Source organism: Ailuropoda melanoleuca, chromosome 14 (assembly GCF_002007445.2).
Source record: "Ailuropoda melanoleuca isolate Jingjing chromosome 14, ASM200744v2, whole genome shotgun sequence".
In the NCBI taxonomy this organism is placed as follows: domain Eukaryota; kingdom Metazoa; phylum Chordata; class Mammalia; order Carnivora; family Ursidae; genus Ailuropoda; species Ailuropoda melanoleuca.
The window spans coordinates 6,561,472-6,579,653 of NC_048231.1; the positions used below are offsets into that span (position 1 = coordinate 6,561,472).

Here is an 18,182-nt window from a genome sequence, read left to right on the forward strand (position 1 = left end):
CTAAAAAAAAAAAAAAAAAAGAATGTATGACTTCCAAACTAGCAGAAGAGGAAAAATAAAACAAGAAAATGGGATCAATCCCAAAAAGGAAAAAAAGAAAAATATATGATGAAATTGCTTAAATCCTAAAATAAGATGACAGAAATGAATTCAAATATCAGTGATCACAATAAACATAAATAGACTAAATTCATCAATTAAGAGCAACTCTGAGATCACATTTTTTTTTCTATCTACACACAGACTTCTTGTAAGGGATACATCTAACACACAGAAAACTGAAAATAAAGGGATAGAAAAGATAACAGGCAAAAATTAACCAAATAAATCAGTTACTCTAACAATATCAGAAAATATGAACTTTAAAAGGCATAAATTAAGGTCTCATCAGATTATAAAAGGAAGATAAATAATTCTAAACCCATAAACGTCAAAACAACAAGAAAACACAACCTACAAACATAACACCAAAAAGTGACTAAAAGAAAAAGAGAAATCGACAAATACATTATTATAATGCCTATTTTAATGTATCTTCTTCAGCAACTGACAAACAATTGGGGGAAAAGGCAGAATACAGAACATTGGAATTGTACAATTCACAAGCTTGAGCTATAAAAACTCATGGAATTTGCAAAAATTATCACATACTAGTTCATGAATATAATTTTAACTAAAATTGATATCATAGATCATATTCTTTGATCACAAAAAATAACAAAAAATATNCTATAAAAACTCATGGAATTTGCAAAAATTATCACATACTAGTTCATGAATATAATTTTAACTAAAATTGATATCATAGATCATATTCTTTTGATCACAAAAAATAACAAAAAATATAACTTCCAAGCCCCTATAAAGTTTAGCACAAAAATATTTCTAAAAATCTATTGGTTAAAGACAAAAACACAAAATGAAAATTAAGAAACACATAAGTCAGGATGTCATCAGCATGGGTACAACTTTTATATGCAACCCTCTCAACACAAAAAAACCCTAAAAGTTATATCTGCAATATGCCTAGTTTCTATATTCCCACCATTATGTTTGTTCACTAAATTTAGTTGTCCTCATTTTTAAAAAGAAATGTTAGTTAGGAGGTATGAATACATTTAAATTACTTGTTCCCAAGAAAATTTATCTGAATTTCTTCTTACCTTGGCTCATCAAAGTAAAAGGAAGGGCTCTTTCTATCTAGAGATAACTGAATCAAACTGTAGTATTTACTAAAAGAACTAAAAGTCTAAAATCTAATTCATTTTATTAGTAATCAGATAGAGAGCTATAGGTATTATTTAAGATCAGTAAAGGGTAATTTTACCCAGGGTAAAATGGAACAAAACGTTTGGTTTAAGAAAGCACCTTTCTGATCACACATCTCCTTTTTGTAGAGTATATGAGGAAAAGGAGTTTACAAAACAGGCTTACATACAAAGAGAAAGGTTTATGAATCCATACACTCAAGTTTATTTGACCAAAGTGCACTTACAAAGCCCTATATACTGGGCCCTGTACTGAGTCCTAGGGATTCTAAAATCAATAACATAAAGCCCTTGGCAAGAAACCCACTGTTTTCTACCAAGGACAATAGCCCATGGCTTTCCCCATATAATCTATGCAGAGTCACCCGGTGTGCCTCTGAACAAGCCTGATGAGGGAATCTACCAAACAGGAGTGCTCCGTATTGGAAAGTGGTAAATAGCCCTGAGAAAAGAGGATGATGATAATGGTGATGACAATGACAACAACAATGGTAATAATGGTAACTGATAATAACGAGAGCTAACACCTACAGGAAGCTTCTACATGTCAGACTTTGTGTATCATATACAGCAGATTTCATTCTGAAAACTAATCTAGAGGACAGGTGCTATTATCATCTCCACAATACAGAGGAGGAACTAGGCACAAGAGAGCTCAAATCACCTGCCCAGGGTGGCAAAACTAGAAAACAGTGAAGGCAGCATATAAACTCAAGCAGCTGTCTGAATCCACAGGTGGTGCTTTTACCGCTTTATACCACCTATCAAATCCCTTTCATGTATACATACGGCAGATGAATCAAGAGATGGTACCTGGAAGATGTGGATTTATTCTCACAACACAGGAGTATAGACCAAGCATGTGGCTCTTCAGATTGTTTTCCTGGCTATTTACGTTTCAGCATATCCTTATAAAGAAGCCTTATCCCTCGAGTCAGTCTGGGTGGGTATCCTCCCACCATCTAAACCACCATATTAATATTTCCATTGAAAACACAAGATTGGAAGGAAAAGGCAATAGCAGAAGAGACATAATTTCTAAAGGGGGAAGCGAAATGATGCAGGAGGATCCAGGATGAGGGTAGGTTCCTAATCTTCCAAGACTGGAGAGAAAGAAGAATATGGATGGAGGGTTTATTGAGAGGGCAGACAAGAAGAGTGCTGGGAAAGGAGGGAGGCATCCTTAGGAAAATTCACTCCTAATGGGCCTTCTCTGCGGTCAGTAAAGGGTTAAATATCCAACTGTTTGCGTATCAACCCATCTCATCTTTTTTACAATCTCCAAAGATAATAAAATATTTTTTTCTTAGACAGCCTTACCTAATTTTTTGGCCAAATTCAATGACCTTTTCTCTTGTTCTGTTTTCCATGAAAGATTTTTTCCAATTTTATTGAGAAATAATTGCCATATATCACTCTGTAAGTTTAAGATGTATGGCACAATGGTTTGGTTTATGTATACTGTGAAGTGATAACCACAGTCAAGTTGAGTTAGCATCCATCATCTCATAGAGATACCATAAAGAGGGAAAGTAAAGAAAAAAAAAGAATTTCTTCTTTCAGAACTCTTAGGATTTACTCTCTTAATAACTTTCATATATGTCATACAGCAATGCTAATTACGTCATCATGCTGTATGTTACATTGCTAGTACTTATTTATCTTGTAACTGGACGTTTGTGCCCTTGACCACTTTTCTCCAATTCCCTCCAATTTCCTCTCCCCCCACACTCTGCCTCTGGTAACCACAAATCTGGTATCTTTTTCTAGGAGTTTGGGTTTGTTTTTTTTGTCTTTGTTTTTTTTTTTGGTTTTTTTTAGATTTTCACATGTAAGTGAGATCATACAGTACGTGTCTTTCTCTGACTTAGCATAATGCCCTCAAGATCTATCCATGTTGTCACAGATGGCAGGATTTGCGCGAGTGTTTAATGGATGGATAACGTTCCATTCTTATACACACACACACACACCAACTTTTTTATCCATTCACCTGTCAATGGACAGTTAGGTTGCTCCCATGCCTTCGCTGTTATAAATAACGCTGCTATGAACATGGGGGTGCAGATACCCTTTTGAGTAAGGGTCATGAAAGATTTTTTTAAACTACCTCTCTATATTCTGCCTGTGCAAGACTGTATTGCATTAAAACTCGTCATAATTTATATGAGCTCTTCAAAGAGGGAGAGAGAAAGGAAGGAAAACTAAAATTTAGTGCCAAACACTGTGCTAGGTCTTTACGTCTCTTTTTGCATGCATTCCTCACAAAACTCAGTGAAACAGATATCTTCTTTTCAAAGATAAGAAAACCAAGGGCCAGAAAGGTTAAGTTTGAGCATAGTCACCATTCCCAAGAAGTAATGAAGCAAAAAATGAGCTTCAGGGTTTGGGAGTCCTGTCCTCCTGTTCTTCCTGCCACACACACCGCCCCCTGCAGGCGGAATATGCAGGTGCTCCTGCCTGGTCCCGAAGTGCCAGGGCTACAGCTGGCTATCCAACAGATGGTAGGACAGTACTAGCGTTCTTATCCTAACACTAAATTATAAATCACTTTTTAAAAAATAGACTCACCTTAAAATATGAAACACTGATTTGCAATCTTTTGTCAAAGGGCCAAGGCTTTCTCCTTCAGTACCTCCATCAGTTTGAATCACAAGTGACTTTCTTACATACGTGATACGCTGTCTCTGAATTTTCAATTTCAGCTTCGTTAAAATAGAGCAAAAACTTAGGCAATCCTAAGCAATCCAAATTCAGAATTTTTCTCAGTTTATGACCCCTCCCCTTAATCTCACTCATACCTAACTCAACAGCTACTAGGCCTTTACAATTTGGGGGGTATTTTTTAATGTAAGTGCTACACCCAGCATAGAGTTTGAACTCACAACCCCAAGATCAAGAGCGGACTGAGCCAGCCAGGTGCCCCTCCTGTACAGTTTTATCCAGAGCGTTCACAGAAACGACTGTCTTTTCCTACTCTTCTTTCATATGCTTGCATAAATTCTAATTAAACTATATAATCTGACAGTTACAATGAGTAGAAATAGGTTTTGGAAGAAACCCACTGGTTACTGACAAGGATATAACTGAAGTGGTGGGAACAGAAATGCTGGAATGTTTTAGAGAGTAACCAGCGCACACTGGGAGGTCGCGGGCTTTGCCAGGGGTACTTTACCAAAAACAAAAAAAACAAAAAAAACAAAAAAAACCCAGAAAACATCAGTGATTCTGGGAAGCCAGAGAAGTGTGATCAAATAAGAGGACTTCTGCTGTACTGTGACATCGCTGGATAAGATGTCTTATCTATTATATACATTAAAAAAAAAAAAAAGACAGAGAATGTTCAAAAGGCAGAGCTCCTAAGAGACTGTCAGAGAGAAGAGACTCTTGTTTTAAATTTTTCAAATAGTTAACAAAGAGAGAAATTACAACTAATCACAGGCAAAATATTGACGAGCCGAATAACGGGAAAAGTACAGGCAGAGCTGATGTGAGTGTGCATAAACCAGCAAGTGTGTACAGACGAATGAACCAGAAGTTAGCCAGGTGGAGAGAGCAGAATGTAGGCATTCTTGTCAGTTGTTATACTAATGTGCCCATTTTTCTTTGTTTTTCATGGATGTAAGCATCTATGTGTGGATATGCATCATAACAGAACCTGTGTTCTATGTGTTTTACATAGTTCTATCATGTTTCTGACCCCTCTATAGATCTTCTCTAGGAAGCTAATAGGGGATAGGCCTGAGTCTTCCCCATAGCTATCCAAGTAACCCACCAGGTAGTCTACTTTCTTGTCACTGCTTTCACTGTGAACATTTACCAGAACTTCCTCCTTAGACTTCTCAAGGCCTCAGGCAGATGGTCATCCAACCCAGCTGTGTGCTTTAGTGCCTAGAGTTCTCGAATTCATGCAGCAGCCTATTGTGTCATCAGACCACTTGAATTGTAGAAAGATCTTCCCTATGTTGGGCCAAAATGTGTCCTGTAACCTGGTCCTGTTCACCTCAGCTCTGTCCTCCAACAGCGACAAGGAACAAATCAATGCCCCCTCCAATGGGGCAGCGTATACGTACTTGAAGATAATGACTAAGTCCTAGCCCACACATGATGAAAAGGGAAGCAAAAACTCACCACACTTTACCATTCCCACTTCATAGCACTTCCGAAGTCGGCAGGCCTGGCAGCTTTTGCGCCGATTCTTATCTATCGTACACTGATTTGTAGCCGGGCAAATGTAATCATTATGTCCTACAGCAGAGGGGGAAAAAAGGCAGGCTATTTACTATTACATTGTCTTGATTAAATATCTTCCTGGTCAACAACAGCAATAATGCTACTCAGCTGAGAGGTAGGCGACATCTTCTTAATGATAGGTACAGATACAAAGGCCAAAGTTCGGCCTCATGAGTGCCTTCTTGGTGAGTCAAGAAAACCTAGGAATATTTCCATATCTTACTCTTTGACTAATAGGCTATTCTCCACATGTTATTCGAATTCTCAAAAGATACATTAGAAATATTCTCCTTTGGATACGGAAAGTGAGACAGTTGCCTGAAATTGGTGCTGCAAATCACAGAATCTCCTCAAGAACAGGCCTTGTGCATTAGGTCACCAAATTCAATGGCTTGCATTCTTTTATGTATATCCCTCTTCAGAATTTAACATGACATTTTTATGAGAATTCACAGTCAAATAAGAGAATGAAACTAATCACTAAGAGGATAAAGAAATGAGCAACTTGAAGAACAAAGGAACTGGCACTAGAGGCTTGTGGTGATTATTGTTCTCCATTTTCCACTGCCTCCCTCAGCCCTGTAACCTTTCAGTACACTCGAGTGTGCTTGCCCACCAACTGATGTTGAGCTTGGCCATGAAACTTGCTTTAGCCAGTGGTAAGTTAGTAGATGGGATATTCCAACAGTCTGGCTTGGCTTCTTGAGCTCCCAAGAGAAAAAACAAAATGCCTGAGGTAGCTGCTGGTCCAAGGAGAATGTGGAAACATGTGGTGCAGACCGGAACTCAACCCAGAGCTCAGGGCCGAGCTTTGAGAAGTAGAGCCACCCTCCCCAATCCCTGGACCAAAAAACATGGTTCCACGATTGGACCAAAATCAAGTTTTATAATTCTCACTTCAGGTAGATTCCAGTAACACTTGTTCAACCAAACACAAATTGAAATTCAGTTGTTTGTGACTTTACCATCATTCCCTGAGCCAGCCTGTGGGGGCAGCAAAGGCGCAGGCTGCACAGTTCTAGAAACAGAAGGACCACTTACTCCAGAGATGCAGAAACCACGGTCAAGTGCCCCTCATACCAGCCATGTGCAGGAAGCCCGGCATGCCAACATTTCTGACTACCCACTGATTTCCAGATACTTTATAATTTCATGTAATCCTATAGCTTCCCTATGAAGAACTAGGATTCCCATTTTTCAAAAGAAAACACGTTAGCTCAGTTCAATAATCTTCTTCAGGTCACGGTTTTAGTTTTCCATGCTGCACGATAAATTTCTACAGACTTATGAGCTTAAAACCAAACAAATGTATCATCTCATTTCCACCAGTCAAGAATCCAGGCACAGCTTACTCTACTCAGGGTTTTAAAAGCTGTGATCAAGGTGTTGGCTGGGCTGTGGTTTCATCTGAAGCTCAGGGTCCTATTCCAAGCTCATACAAGAGGTTTGCAGAATCAGCTCCTTGCAGCTGTTAGAACAAGGGTCCCGTTTTTCTTGCTGGCCAGCAGCTGAGCGCTGCTGTCTACTTGTAGAGGAACCAGTTCCCCGCCCGAAAGCACTTCACAGCACATGCTTGCTTTCGTCCAGACCAGGAGGGGCGCTTCTCTGACTTCCAGTCTGTCCTCACTCCATTATGATGGAGTCTTGCAGCATAAGTATAGCATAATCATGAGACTCTCCCAATACCACTTGCCATATAAGATAACCCAACCAAGGGAGCAACTCTCATATTTACAGGTTCCACACACACTCAAGAGTAGGGGATAATATAAGGTATAACTTTTTTTTTTTTAAAGAACAGATAATTATCTTGTCACTGCTTTTATCCTCATTTATAATATTCCAAAATAAATTATATTTTAAAAGCCAAGATAGATTTTCAGTTGGAAACTTTCCATTGCCCTCTAGAACATAAGGCTTTATGGCTAGAAGATAAATGTAACCTCACAGTACTTTCCATCACAGCAGCAATCTTTCAAGGACCTTCTAAAAATTCAAAGAATACATGATGTCATCCTTTTCAGTTTTATAAAGAGGTTTATAACAATAAGCATTTAAGGGACTAGAGGTTCATTTTTTCCCCCTCAGGGTTTATTTTAAAAGATCATTTTACTTTAAAAAAAATCAAAGCACAATAATATGAACACACTAAATAAAAATAGCCTAGGAAATGTCTTATGCAAGAAGGTCAGGGTAATTGAATTCACTTCTGACAAAAAAGGAAAAAAAGTCCTCCTCAAACTACAAGAAGTACCTCACATATTAAAATGGCTTTCTTGGAGCAGCACCGGGGTGGCTCCCTCAGTGAAGCATCTGACTCTTGATTTCAGTTCAGGTCATGATCTCAGGGTTGTGAGATCGAGCCACATGTCGGGCTCTGCGCTCAATGCAGAATCTGCTTGGGGATTCTCTCTCTCCCTCTTTCTCTGCCCCCCGCCAAAAACAAATAAAATGTTTTGTTCCGTGCAACAGTCTGAGAAGCACACTATTCCATACTAATAGAACTCAGAGAAAAGTTCAAAGCAAAATTAAAAGCAAAATATGTAGCTAATTCTTTAAGATACAAAGCTTTATAGGAAAATGTTTTTATCATCTAAAACAGATTATCTCTGTACTCTCTACAAAATTATTGAGTGAGCCTGTCTGAATACCTGTTGTCATTTATATACAACCACATGGAGGGGAGAGAGAGCACTGGACTTGGGATAAGTAGATCTGAGTTTCAGCTCAGTTTAGCCTCCCAGGGTTGTCCCTTCAACAACAGAGCAATGTTTATCACCCGCACCCCCGCTGGCACTCTTATCCCTCAACAGCAGGCGACGACCTTGCGTCTTGTTCCCTCAGGACATCCTTCATGACTTCAAAGCCAAATAAACCCCAACTAACGGAATATGTGCCTCCAAGATAAGAATCTTCTACATAACCTACCAGCTGTCAGAGCTTCCCATTTAAAGCTCAGCCTCTAAAGCCGTAAAAAGCAAAGCATTAAAGATCCGTGAGCAGCGCTCAAATAAATTTAAACTTTCGAAGGACAATGATAAAAGCTTATTATGAATACCAATATGAAAGTGAATAGTATTACCGTTATACATGAATATAAAATAGCCCCCAATGAATGATATTTACAGAAATACCACTGAGAAATGTACTAGATATATATTTTTTAAAAAACTAACAAAACTGTAAAAGAGATATAAAAGGCCTAAATAACTGGAGACATAAAATGTTCTTGATGTGAGGGCTATTACAAAGATTCCTTCCAAAATAATTCTCCACTTTTCTTAATATTAAGGATGGGAGGCCACTTAATAAAATTATTCTAATGTCCCTATTGATAAATAAACAAAAGAAAATAGCCAGAATACTTTTAAAATAGGAGGTATTTATATTGGTATGTATTAAAATGCATTATAAAATTATAATAGAAGTAAAAAATAAAACTATAATAGTTAAAATAATGTAGCACTTATAAGAATGAAGAACTAGGTCAACAGAACAGAATAAAACAGTATATATAAGACTTAATATAGAGAGAGAGAAATCAATGAACACATGACAAGATGGTCAAAATGGTCAGTAATCAGGGAAACGTAAATTAAAACCACGAGACACAATTACATGCCCAACAGAATATCTAAGACCTTTAAAAAGGCTACAATACAAGGATTTTTACAAGGATGTAGAGCAACTGAAGTCCCATATGTTACTGTTGAGAGTACAACATGCTTCAACCACTTTGGAAAACAGTTTGCTAGTTTCTTATAAAATTAAACATATACTTATCATACACAGCCAGTAATTTTACTCCTAGGTAACCCCCAAGAAAAACAAAAATATAGGTCTACAGAGAGGGTGTTATTCAAAATAGCACAAAACTGGAAACATCCCAAATGAATAGACTATGGTACATCTCTATGTTGGAATGATACCCAGTAACAAAAAGGAGTGAACCACTGGTACATACAACAAACATGGATAAATCTTAACAGCATCAGGATACGTGAAAGAAGTGATACACAGATGGTTACATACTTTATGATTCAATCCTATGACATTCTAGCAAAAGGCAAAAATATGGGGAAAGAAAATACGCAAACAATGAATCATGGAACACTACGTCAAAAACTAATGATGTACTGTATGGTGACTAACATAATAAAAAATTTTAAAAAAATAGATCAATGGCTACCAGGGCTTGGGAGGTTGGGAGGAAATTGGGGGCAATGGGCCTGCAGGGACTTTTTGGACTGAGGGTAACATTCCAGATCTTAATTATGATGTGGATAAATGGCTACATGCATTTTCAAAATTTGTAAAGCTATACAATAGAGGAATTTTACTATATGGAAATTATAGCTCAAATTCAACTAAAAAAATAAGCTTCCCTATTTTCAAAAAGTCAATGAAAATGAATAGATTTATTTAATAAAACAATGTGGAGAAAATTGATTAGATAGATTTTTTCCTTTATTTTTATTTTATCAAAGTATAATTAACATACATTATATTAGGTTTGGGTGTATAACTTTTTTTTTTTTTTAACCAGAAGATGGATTTTTTTGGCAGGGAATAAAAGAGAATAACAATCCAGGACAAACAAGCTGTGGTAAAACCATAGGCAAGTCTGGGAAACAAAAGCTCAGGTGTATAACATTTTGATTCAACAATTCTATACAGTACTCAGTGCTCACCATGAAAGCACAGTCCTCATCTGTCACCTAACAATGCTTTTACAGTATTATTGATTATATTCCATATGCTGTACTTTTCATCGCTATGACTTATTTTATAACTTTTATAAGTTTGTAACTCTTAATCCTTTTTATGTCACCCGTCCCCCCCCCACCCCACCATACCCCCCAAACCACTAGTTTGTTCTCTGTATTTGAAAGTCTGCTTTGGCGGGGGGTGGGGGGGTTCTTTGCTCATTTATTTTTAGGTCCTACATGTAAGTGAAATCAGATGGTATTAGGACACCCAGGTGGCTCAGTCAGTCAAGCCTCTGCCTTCAGCTCAGGTCATGATCCCAGGGTCCTGGGATCGAGTCCTGCATCAGGCTCCTTGCTCAGTGAGGTGTCTGCTTCTCCCTCTGCCTCTTGCTCCCCCTGCTTGTGCTCACACTCTCCCTCTTGCTCTCTGATAAATAAAATCTTTTAAAAAAAAGAAAGAAAAGAAAAGAAAAAGAAATCACATGGTATTTGTCTTTCTATGTCTGACTTAGTTTACTTAGCCTTATACTTTTTAGGTCCACCCATGTTGTTGCAAATGGCAAGATCTCATCCTTTTTATGGCTGAGTAATATTTCATTGCGTGTGTAACTTCTTTATCCATTCATCTATTGATGGACACCTAGGTTGTTACCATACCTTGGCTATTGTAAATAATGCTGCAGTGAACACTGGGGTGCACATCTCCTTTTGAATTAGTGTTTTTATTCTCTCTGGATAAATATCCAGTAGTGGAATTATTAGATCATATGGTAATCCTGTTTTCAATGTTCTGAGTTTGTTCCATACCGTTTTCCACAGTGGCTGCACCAATTTACATTCCCAACAACAGAACATGAGGGTTCCCTTTTCTCCACATCCTCACCAACACTTCTTACTTCTTGTGGTTTTGATTCTAGCCATTCTGACTGGTGTGAGGTGGTACCTCATTGTGGTCTTGATCTGCATTTCCCTGATGATTAGTGATGGTGAGCATCTTTTTAAGTGTCTGCTGACCATCTGAGGTCTTCTTTAGAAAAATGTCTATTCAGGTCCTCTGCCCATTTTTCAATTGGATTATAATTTTTTGGTGTTGAGTTGTAGAAGTTCTTTATATATTTTGGATAGTAACCCCTTAAGGGATATATCATTGCAAATACCATCTCCCTTTCAGCAGGTTGACCTTTGTTTTGTTGATGGTTTCTTTCCTTCACTGTGCAAAAGCTTATTATTTGGGTATAGTCCCTATAGTTTATTTTTGCTTTTGTTTCCTTTGCCTCAGGAGACATACCTAGGAAAACGTTGCTAAGGCTTCAGAGTGATTACTGCCTATGTTTTCTTCTAGGAATTTTATGGTTTTAGGTCTCACATTTAGGTCTTTAATCCATTTTGAGTTTATTTTTGTATATGGTATAAGAAAATGGTCTAGTTTCATTCTTTTGCATGTAGCTGCCCAGTTTTCCCAGCACCATTTATTGAGGAGACTGTTTTCTCCCCATTATATATTGTTGCCTCTTTTTTTGAAGATTAATTGACCATATAATCATGGGTTTATTTCCGGGCTCTCTATTCTGTTGCATTGATGTATGTGTCTATTTCTGTGCCAGTACCACACTGTTTTGATTATTATAGCTAAGTAGTATATCCTGAAATCTGGGATTGTGATACCTCCAGCTTTGTTGTCCTTTCTCAAGAGTGCTTCTGTTTCTCAGGAGCCTTCATACAAATTTCAGTATTATTTGTTCTAGCTCTGTGAAAGATGCTCTTGGTATTTTGATAGGGAATCCACTGAATCCATATATTAGGTAGTGTGGACACTATCAATATTTGTTCTTTCAATCCATGAGCATGGAATATCTTTCCATTTGTTTATGTCATCTTCAATTTCTTTCATCGATGTTTTATAGTTTTCAGAGTTCAGGTCTTTGTCCTCCTTGGTTGAGTTTATTCCTCAGCATTTTATTATTTTTGGTGCAATTGTAAATGGGACGGTTTCTTAATTTCTTTCTGCTACTTCATTATTAGTGTAGAGAAATGCAACAGTCTTCCACATGTCAATTTTGTATCCTGCAACTTTACTGAATTCATTTATCAGTTCTACTGGCTTTGGGGGGAGTCTTTAGGGTTTTCTATATATAATACTATGTCATCCACAAATAGTGAAAATTTTACTTTTCCCTTACAAAATTTGGGTGCCTTTTATTTGTTGTCTTGTCTGATTGCTGTGGCTAGAACTTCCAGCACTATGTTGAATAAACGTGGTGAGAGTGGACATCCTTGTCTTGTTCCTGATCTTAGAGGAAAAACTCTCAGTTTTTCATCGAGTACAATGTTAGCTGTAGGATTTTCATATATGGTTTTTATTATGTTGAGATATCCTGTCTAAACCTCCTTTGTTGAGAGTTTTTATTATGAATAACGATAATATGATAAATACATTTCATTCTTACTTCACTCAATATACAGAAAGAATTGGGTGGCCATTTTCAGTTACAACAATGCATTTTATATAACAGGATGCCAAAAATATGAAGAGTCCAAAGAAACAATCATGCACATAGTAAGCAACTGTAAAAGCACTCACTCTTGCCCTTATGCACACTCAGAATGTGACATTTCTTTCCCCTTTCCCAATAGTTTCTTGGCTCATGCGGCAGGAAGGAAGGACATGTGGAAAACAGAGGAAACTCCCTTGTCATTGTCATTAGCCTTAGTCTAAGCGTTCAAAGATATTTTAGGTACAGATTTTTTTCCCCAACAGCAAATAAAAAGGATCCTTTTCAAAGGATATAGTTAGTTGCACTGGGTCAAGATTTCCTTAAGGAATAAAATTCTGGAATCTCGACAAGATAGAGAATTGTCATCACATCAAGAGTTCAGTTCTAAGTTTTAGAAATCTGAATTGTTCTTACTATATAATAGCAGTGATGTAGGCCTGGCCCTATAATTTACTACTAGAATTATCATAAGTAAAAATATTAAAGCACTAATTATGTTAAATACAGAATGAAAAGTTGTGTGTTAAGTTGTATTATTTGCTTATTTATAACGTATGTTTTGATAATATTTGATGACATAGGCTTTATCTGTGACTCTTTCTTCTTTCAATAAAATTAAGTTTGAAAATGGCAGAGGGGGGTGCCTGGGTGGCACAGTTGTTAAGCATCTGCGTTCGGCTCAGGGAGTGAATCTGGCGTTCTGGGATCAAGCCCCACATCAGGCTCCTATGCTAGGAGCCTGCTTCTTCCTCTCCCACTCCCCCCTGCTTGTGTTCCCTCTCGCTGGCTGTATCTCTGTCAAATAAATAAAATCTTAAAAAAAAAAAATGGCAGAGGGCCCTGATCCACCCAACTACAAAGATTTTAGAGAAGGTGGGTTTAAATATGATTAGGATTAGAAGAAAAATACAAAGAAGAAAGAAAAGATGTTGTTATCTCAATACAGAAGAGTTAGAAGAAAAGCTAGAATAGCTTAAATTTGGATGATGTTTATAAATGACTAAATATTTTCATATAACCAACTTCATTTTATTTTTATTTTTTTAAAAGATTTTTATTTATTTACCTATTTAGAGAGAGTGTGTGGGAATGGGAGGAGGGGCAGAGGGAGAGGGAAAGAGAATCTCAAGCAGACTCCCCACTGAGCATAGAGCCTGACACAGGGCTCAAACCCATGACCCTAAGATCATGACTTGAGCCAGAATCAAGAGTTGGACACTCAACCAACTGAGCCACCCAGGCACCCCCCGTTTTATCTTTAAAACGATTAAGTATCTCCATTTCACAGAAGAGGAAACAGGCTAGGACGTAAAGTCATAGAGCTACTAAGTGGAAGATCCAGGAAAAATAAGTGGTCATCTATACAGGGTGAATTTCAGGGGATCTGCAGGAAGGCAGCTCTTAACTACTAACATTCTACCCTTCATCACCCTCTGGATTCTATTAGGAACCATCCCACCATCATGACTCTTATACATGCCAAATATTAAACATAAGTTAAAGGAAGAAACAATCTTTGTAATTCCTAACAAGCACATTTTTTCCAAGCTTTATCTTCACAAGTGTTGTAACTAGGGACTTCTGGGGAAGATGGCAGAATAGGAAGGTCTTAAGCTCACCTCCTCCCATGGATACAACTAGATAATAGCCCATCAGTGTAAATAACCCAGAAAATGACCCAAAGACTGGCAGAACAGGCTCTCCACAGATAAATGTAGAGAAGAGGCCACACTGAAGAGGGTAGGAAGGGTGAAAAGGTAGTTGGGAGCTAAACAAGCCTATGGGGACAGACCTATGGGACTGTCCATGGGAAGGAGGGACCCACACGCTTGGAGAGGGGAGAGGAATAGACTATCACACCAGGTACCCCAAGTATGGGGAACTCACACAGGTAAGATGAATTCCCATAACATCTGGCTTTGAAAATCAGAGGGGGATAATTTTAGGAGTTCTTACAATGAACAGGGCTTAACAGGTAGAAATTTAAAAATCAGCAGGCTTGGCTCAGAGAGCTGGGAGGGCAAAAGGAAACAGTCTCTCTGCCCTTAAAGAGACAGTACAACAAACAGCCCCATGGAAACACAGCATAGAAGCAGCAGTTTGAAAAATGCCTGGGGTATATGAGAGGGAACTCAGTATGTGCTGGAGGGACAGGGGTCACTGGCGGACTTCCCCAGGAACAAAGGAGCTGGTGGTGCCCTTTCCCTCCCCCGCACCCCAGAGTCTCTTTAGTTCCCTGATCTAACTCAAGCCCAAGGTGGCTCCAGATTGGTCCATTAACAATGCAGGGACCAAATCCTGCTCACAACAGGCAAAGAGAGCCATTGCAGACAACTGAATAAAAGGCAAAAGCAGCTCAGCCACTATGGTAGGGTGCATACAACACACATAGGTGACACCCCTGAAGCCCCAAGTCTGGTGAACAGGGGACATTACACTGCAGGGCACTAGAGAACCTCTTCTTCATAAAGCTACTGCTTTCAAGAGCAGGAGATATAGCTGACTTTCTGAACACATAGAAAGAGACACACAGAGCTAGACAAAATGAGGAGTCAGAGGAACATGTGCCAAATGAAAGAACAGGACAAAATCACAGTGAGAGACCTAAATGAAATAGATAAGAAATTCTCTAACAGACATGTTACTTATTTTTAAAGATTTTATTTATTTACCTGAGAGACAGAGAGAGAGAGAGAGAGCATGAGAGGGGGGAGGGTCAGAGGGAGAAACAGTCTCCCCACTGAGCAGAGAGCCTGACACTGACCTCGATCCCCAGACTCCAGGATCAGGACCTGGGCTGAAGGCAGACGCTTAACCCACTGAGCCACCCAAGCGTCCCACCCGAGAGAGAATTTAAAGTAATGGTCATAAGGATACTCATTGGACTGGAGAAAAGACTGGAGGACCTCAGTGAAACTCCTAACAAAAAAATAGAAAACATAAAGAACCAATCAGAGATGAACAACTCAATAACTAAAAGTAAAAATGCACTAGATGGAATAAATAGTACACTATAAAAAACAGAACAGATCAGCAACCTGGAAGACAGAATAATGGAGAGCAATCAAGCTGAACAGAAGAGACGGGGGAGAAATAAAAAATGAAAACAGACTTAGGGAACTAAGCAACACCATCAAGCATAACAACATTTTCATTACAAGGGTCCCAGGAGCAGAAGAGAGGGAAAAGGGGGCAGAAAATATGTTTGAAGAAATAATACCTGAAAACTTCCCGAATGTGGGAAAGGAAACAGAAATGCAGATCCAGGAAGCACAGAGAGCCCTCAACAAAATCAACCCAAGGAGGTCTACACCAAGACACATAATATTAAAATAGCAAAAAGTAATGATAAAGAGAGAATCTGAAAAGCATCAATAGAAAAGCAAACAGTTACATACAAGGGGAATCCCATAAGGCTGTCAACTGATCTTTCAGCAGAACTTTGTAGGCCAGAATAAAGTGGTATGATACACTTCCAAGTGCTGAAAGAAAAAAACCTACAGCCAAGAATACTCTATCCAGCAATGCTCTCATTCAGAAAAGAGAGACAGAGTTTCCCACACAAACAAAAGTTACAGGAATTCATGACCAGTAAACCAGCCCTACAAGAAATGGTAAAAGGGACCCTTTGAGTGGAAAGGCCATAAGCAGGAGTAAGAAAACTAGGGAGCACTAAAGCAATAAAATTAAATATACCTATAAAAATCAGTCAAGTGGGCACCTTTGTGGCTCAGTCGGTTAAGCATCTGCCTTCAGCTCAGGTCATGATCGCAGGGTCCTAGGATCGAGTCCTGCATTGGGCTCCTTGCTCAGTGAGGAGCCTGCTTCTCCCTCTCCCCCTGCTTGTTCTCTCTCTTGCTAGCGCTCTTGCTCTCAAATAAAAAAATGAAATCTTTAAAAAAAAAAAAAATCAGTCACGGGATTCACAAAATAAAAGGATGTTAAGTATGACACCATATATCTAAAATACAGCAGGGGAGGGGAGTCGGGGAGGAGTAAAGAATGGGTTCAAAGTTAAGAGATCATCAACTTAATATAAATTACTATATGCATGTTATATACAAACCTAATTGTAACCATGGTAACCACAAATCAAAAAGCAGGAAGAGATATACAAGAGTTGTAACTAGGTGTCTCTTCCCAAGAAGATGGTGATGGGTGATGGTGGGAGGAGATCCATTCAAGTTCTGGGGCTCTGGGGTTGAGATCCACAATTACAGATAAGGTGCTCTATACTTGAAACAATCCACTCCACCATCCACCCCATCCCCAAACACACATGATCCTCTGAACGGCTTATCAAGTACTTTGTACCGAACAGGCCAACAGTGACATTTCTGCCAGGTCATCTACAAAATTATTTGAGAGCAAAAGCAGAAAACTAAAGAAGCAGCTAACAATACTCTTGTACCTTGAATGCTCCTTTTAAAAAAGGCCTTACATCCTTCACACGACCAGACTCCATAGTGATATCCAGATGCGTAATCGCTGCAGACCGCACAGAAGTGAGCATCCTTCTTTGGACTTGGACTAGTAACGGGGCTGGCACAACTGCTCCCACTAACTTTCCTTTTCAGCGTCTCTCTGGGGGCAAAGAAAACATTCGTTGTAAGATAGCATTAAGAGAAAAGATGGACTTTCTAGAAAAACAATTGCATGAACCCTGGTTAATTTACCTCTTTGCCTTCCAGGGCTCATGATAAATATATTCCAGCAAATCTAATCAAGCACGGCCTTTGTTGCTGATATCAGATCTATGAAGAGTCACACTGTTAGGAATGACTGGTGTTTGAAAGTGGTTCCGCAAGGCTATGCCCATCCATGCAGCGCTGGTGAGGACTAGTAACTACAGATGGCCAGTTGTAGCCATCAGGTTGCACATCTCTGAGTGTAATAAGTGACCAGAGCGAGTCTTACCTGCAGGTCTGAACCACAAGAAGGGTGTACAATAGCCTTCCATAGTTGCTGGAATTCATTAACACTGTATGAATGGGCCTAAATTTACCTAACCATCTTCAAGTATCAGCCATTCCCAAGTGTTGCTAAATAGCCCTTCAGAGTTCCCATTTAAAGGGGGAACAGAATCTTTCAGTCTGCAATGTAAAATGAACATCTAGAATGAAAATAACTTAAAGAGGAGTTAACAAACGGATTTTAAGTTATATTGAAGTGAATGCTATTCTTTGGTTTAAAGAGAGAGAGAAAGAGTAGAGAAGGGCAGGGAAGGGCAGAGAGAAGAAAAAGAGAAAGGAGGAGATAGGGGAAGAAAGTGGACCCGTGCCTGTCCTTAGAGAAGGTTTTGATGGAAGCAAGTGCTCAGTGCTGGGGAGAGGGGCAACGGATCCCTAGAGAGACAGCCCATCAAGGCAGTACCAGCAGAGACCAAAAGTACACATGGTTAGCTCCTAATTTTGCTGGGCCATGTTTCTTTTGGAAAGGAAATGTTAGAGGTATGATTGATTTATAAATGAAGACAA

At 38.7% G+C, this 18,182-nt stretch overlaps 1 protein-coding gene across 4 annotated transcripts in view; it reads right to left on the reverse strand.

The window, feature by feature from the left end:
* ESR2 (estrogen receptor 2) overlaps positions 1–18,182 on the reverse strand; it is a 70,269-nt gene that overhangs the window by 37,572 nt on the left and 14,515 nt on the right. For all 4 annotated transcript variants that reach the window (XR_004620147.1, XR_004620145.1, XR_004620146.1 and 1 more), the window contains exons 3-4: positions 17,117–17,289; positions 5,400–5,516 (exon numbers count right to left, since the gene is read on the reverse strand). Coding sequence is in view for 1 of the 4 variants with exons in the window: in XM_002914160.4 (XP_002914206.3) it covers positions 5,400–5,516; positions 17,117–17,289 (290 nt within the window). In the remaining 3 variants the exon portion in view is untranslated. The remainder of the gene's footprint in view (positions 1–5,399; positions 5,517–17,116; positions 17,290–18,182) is intronic.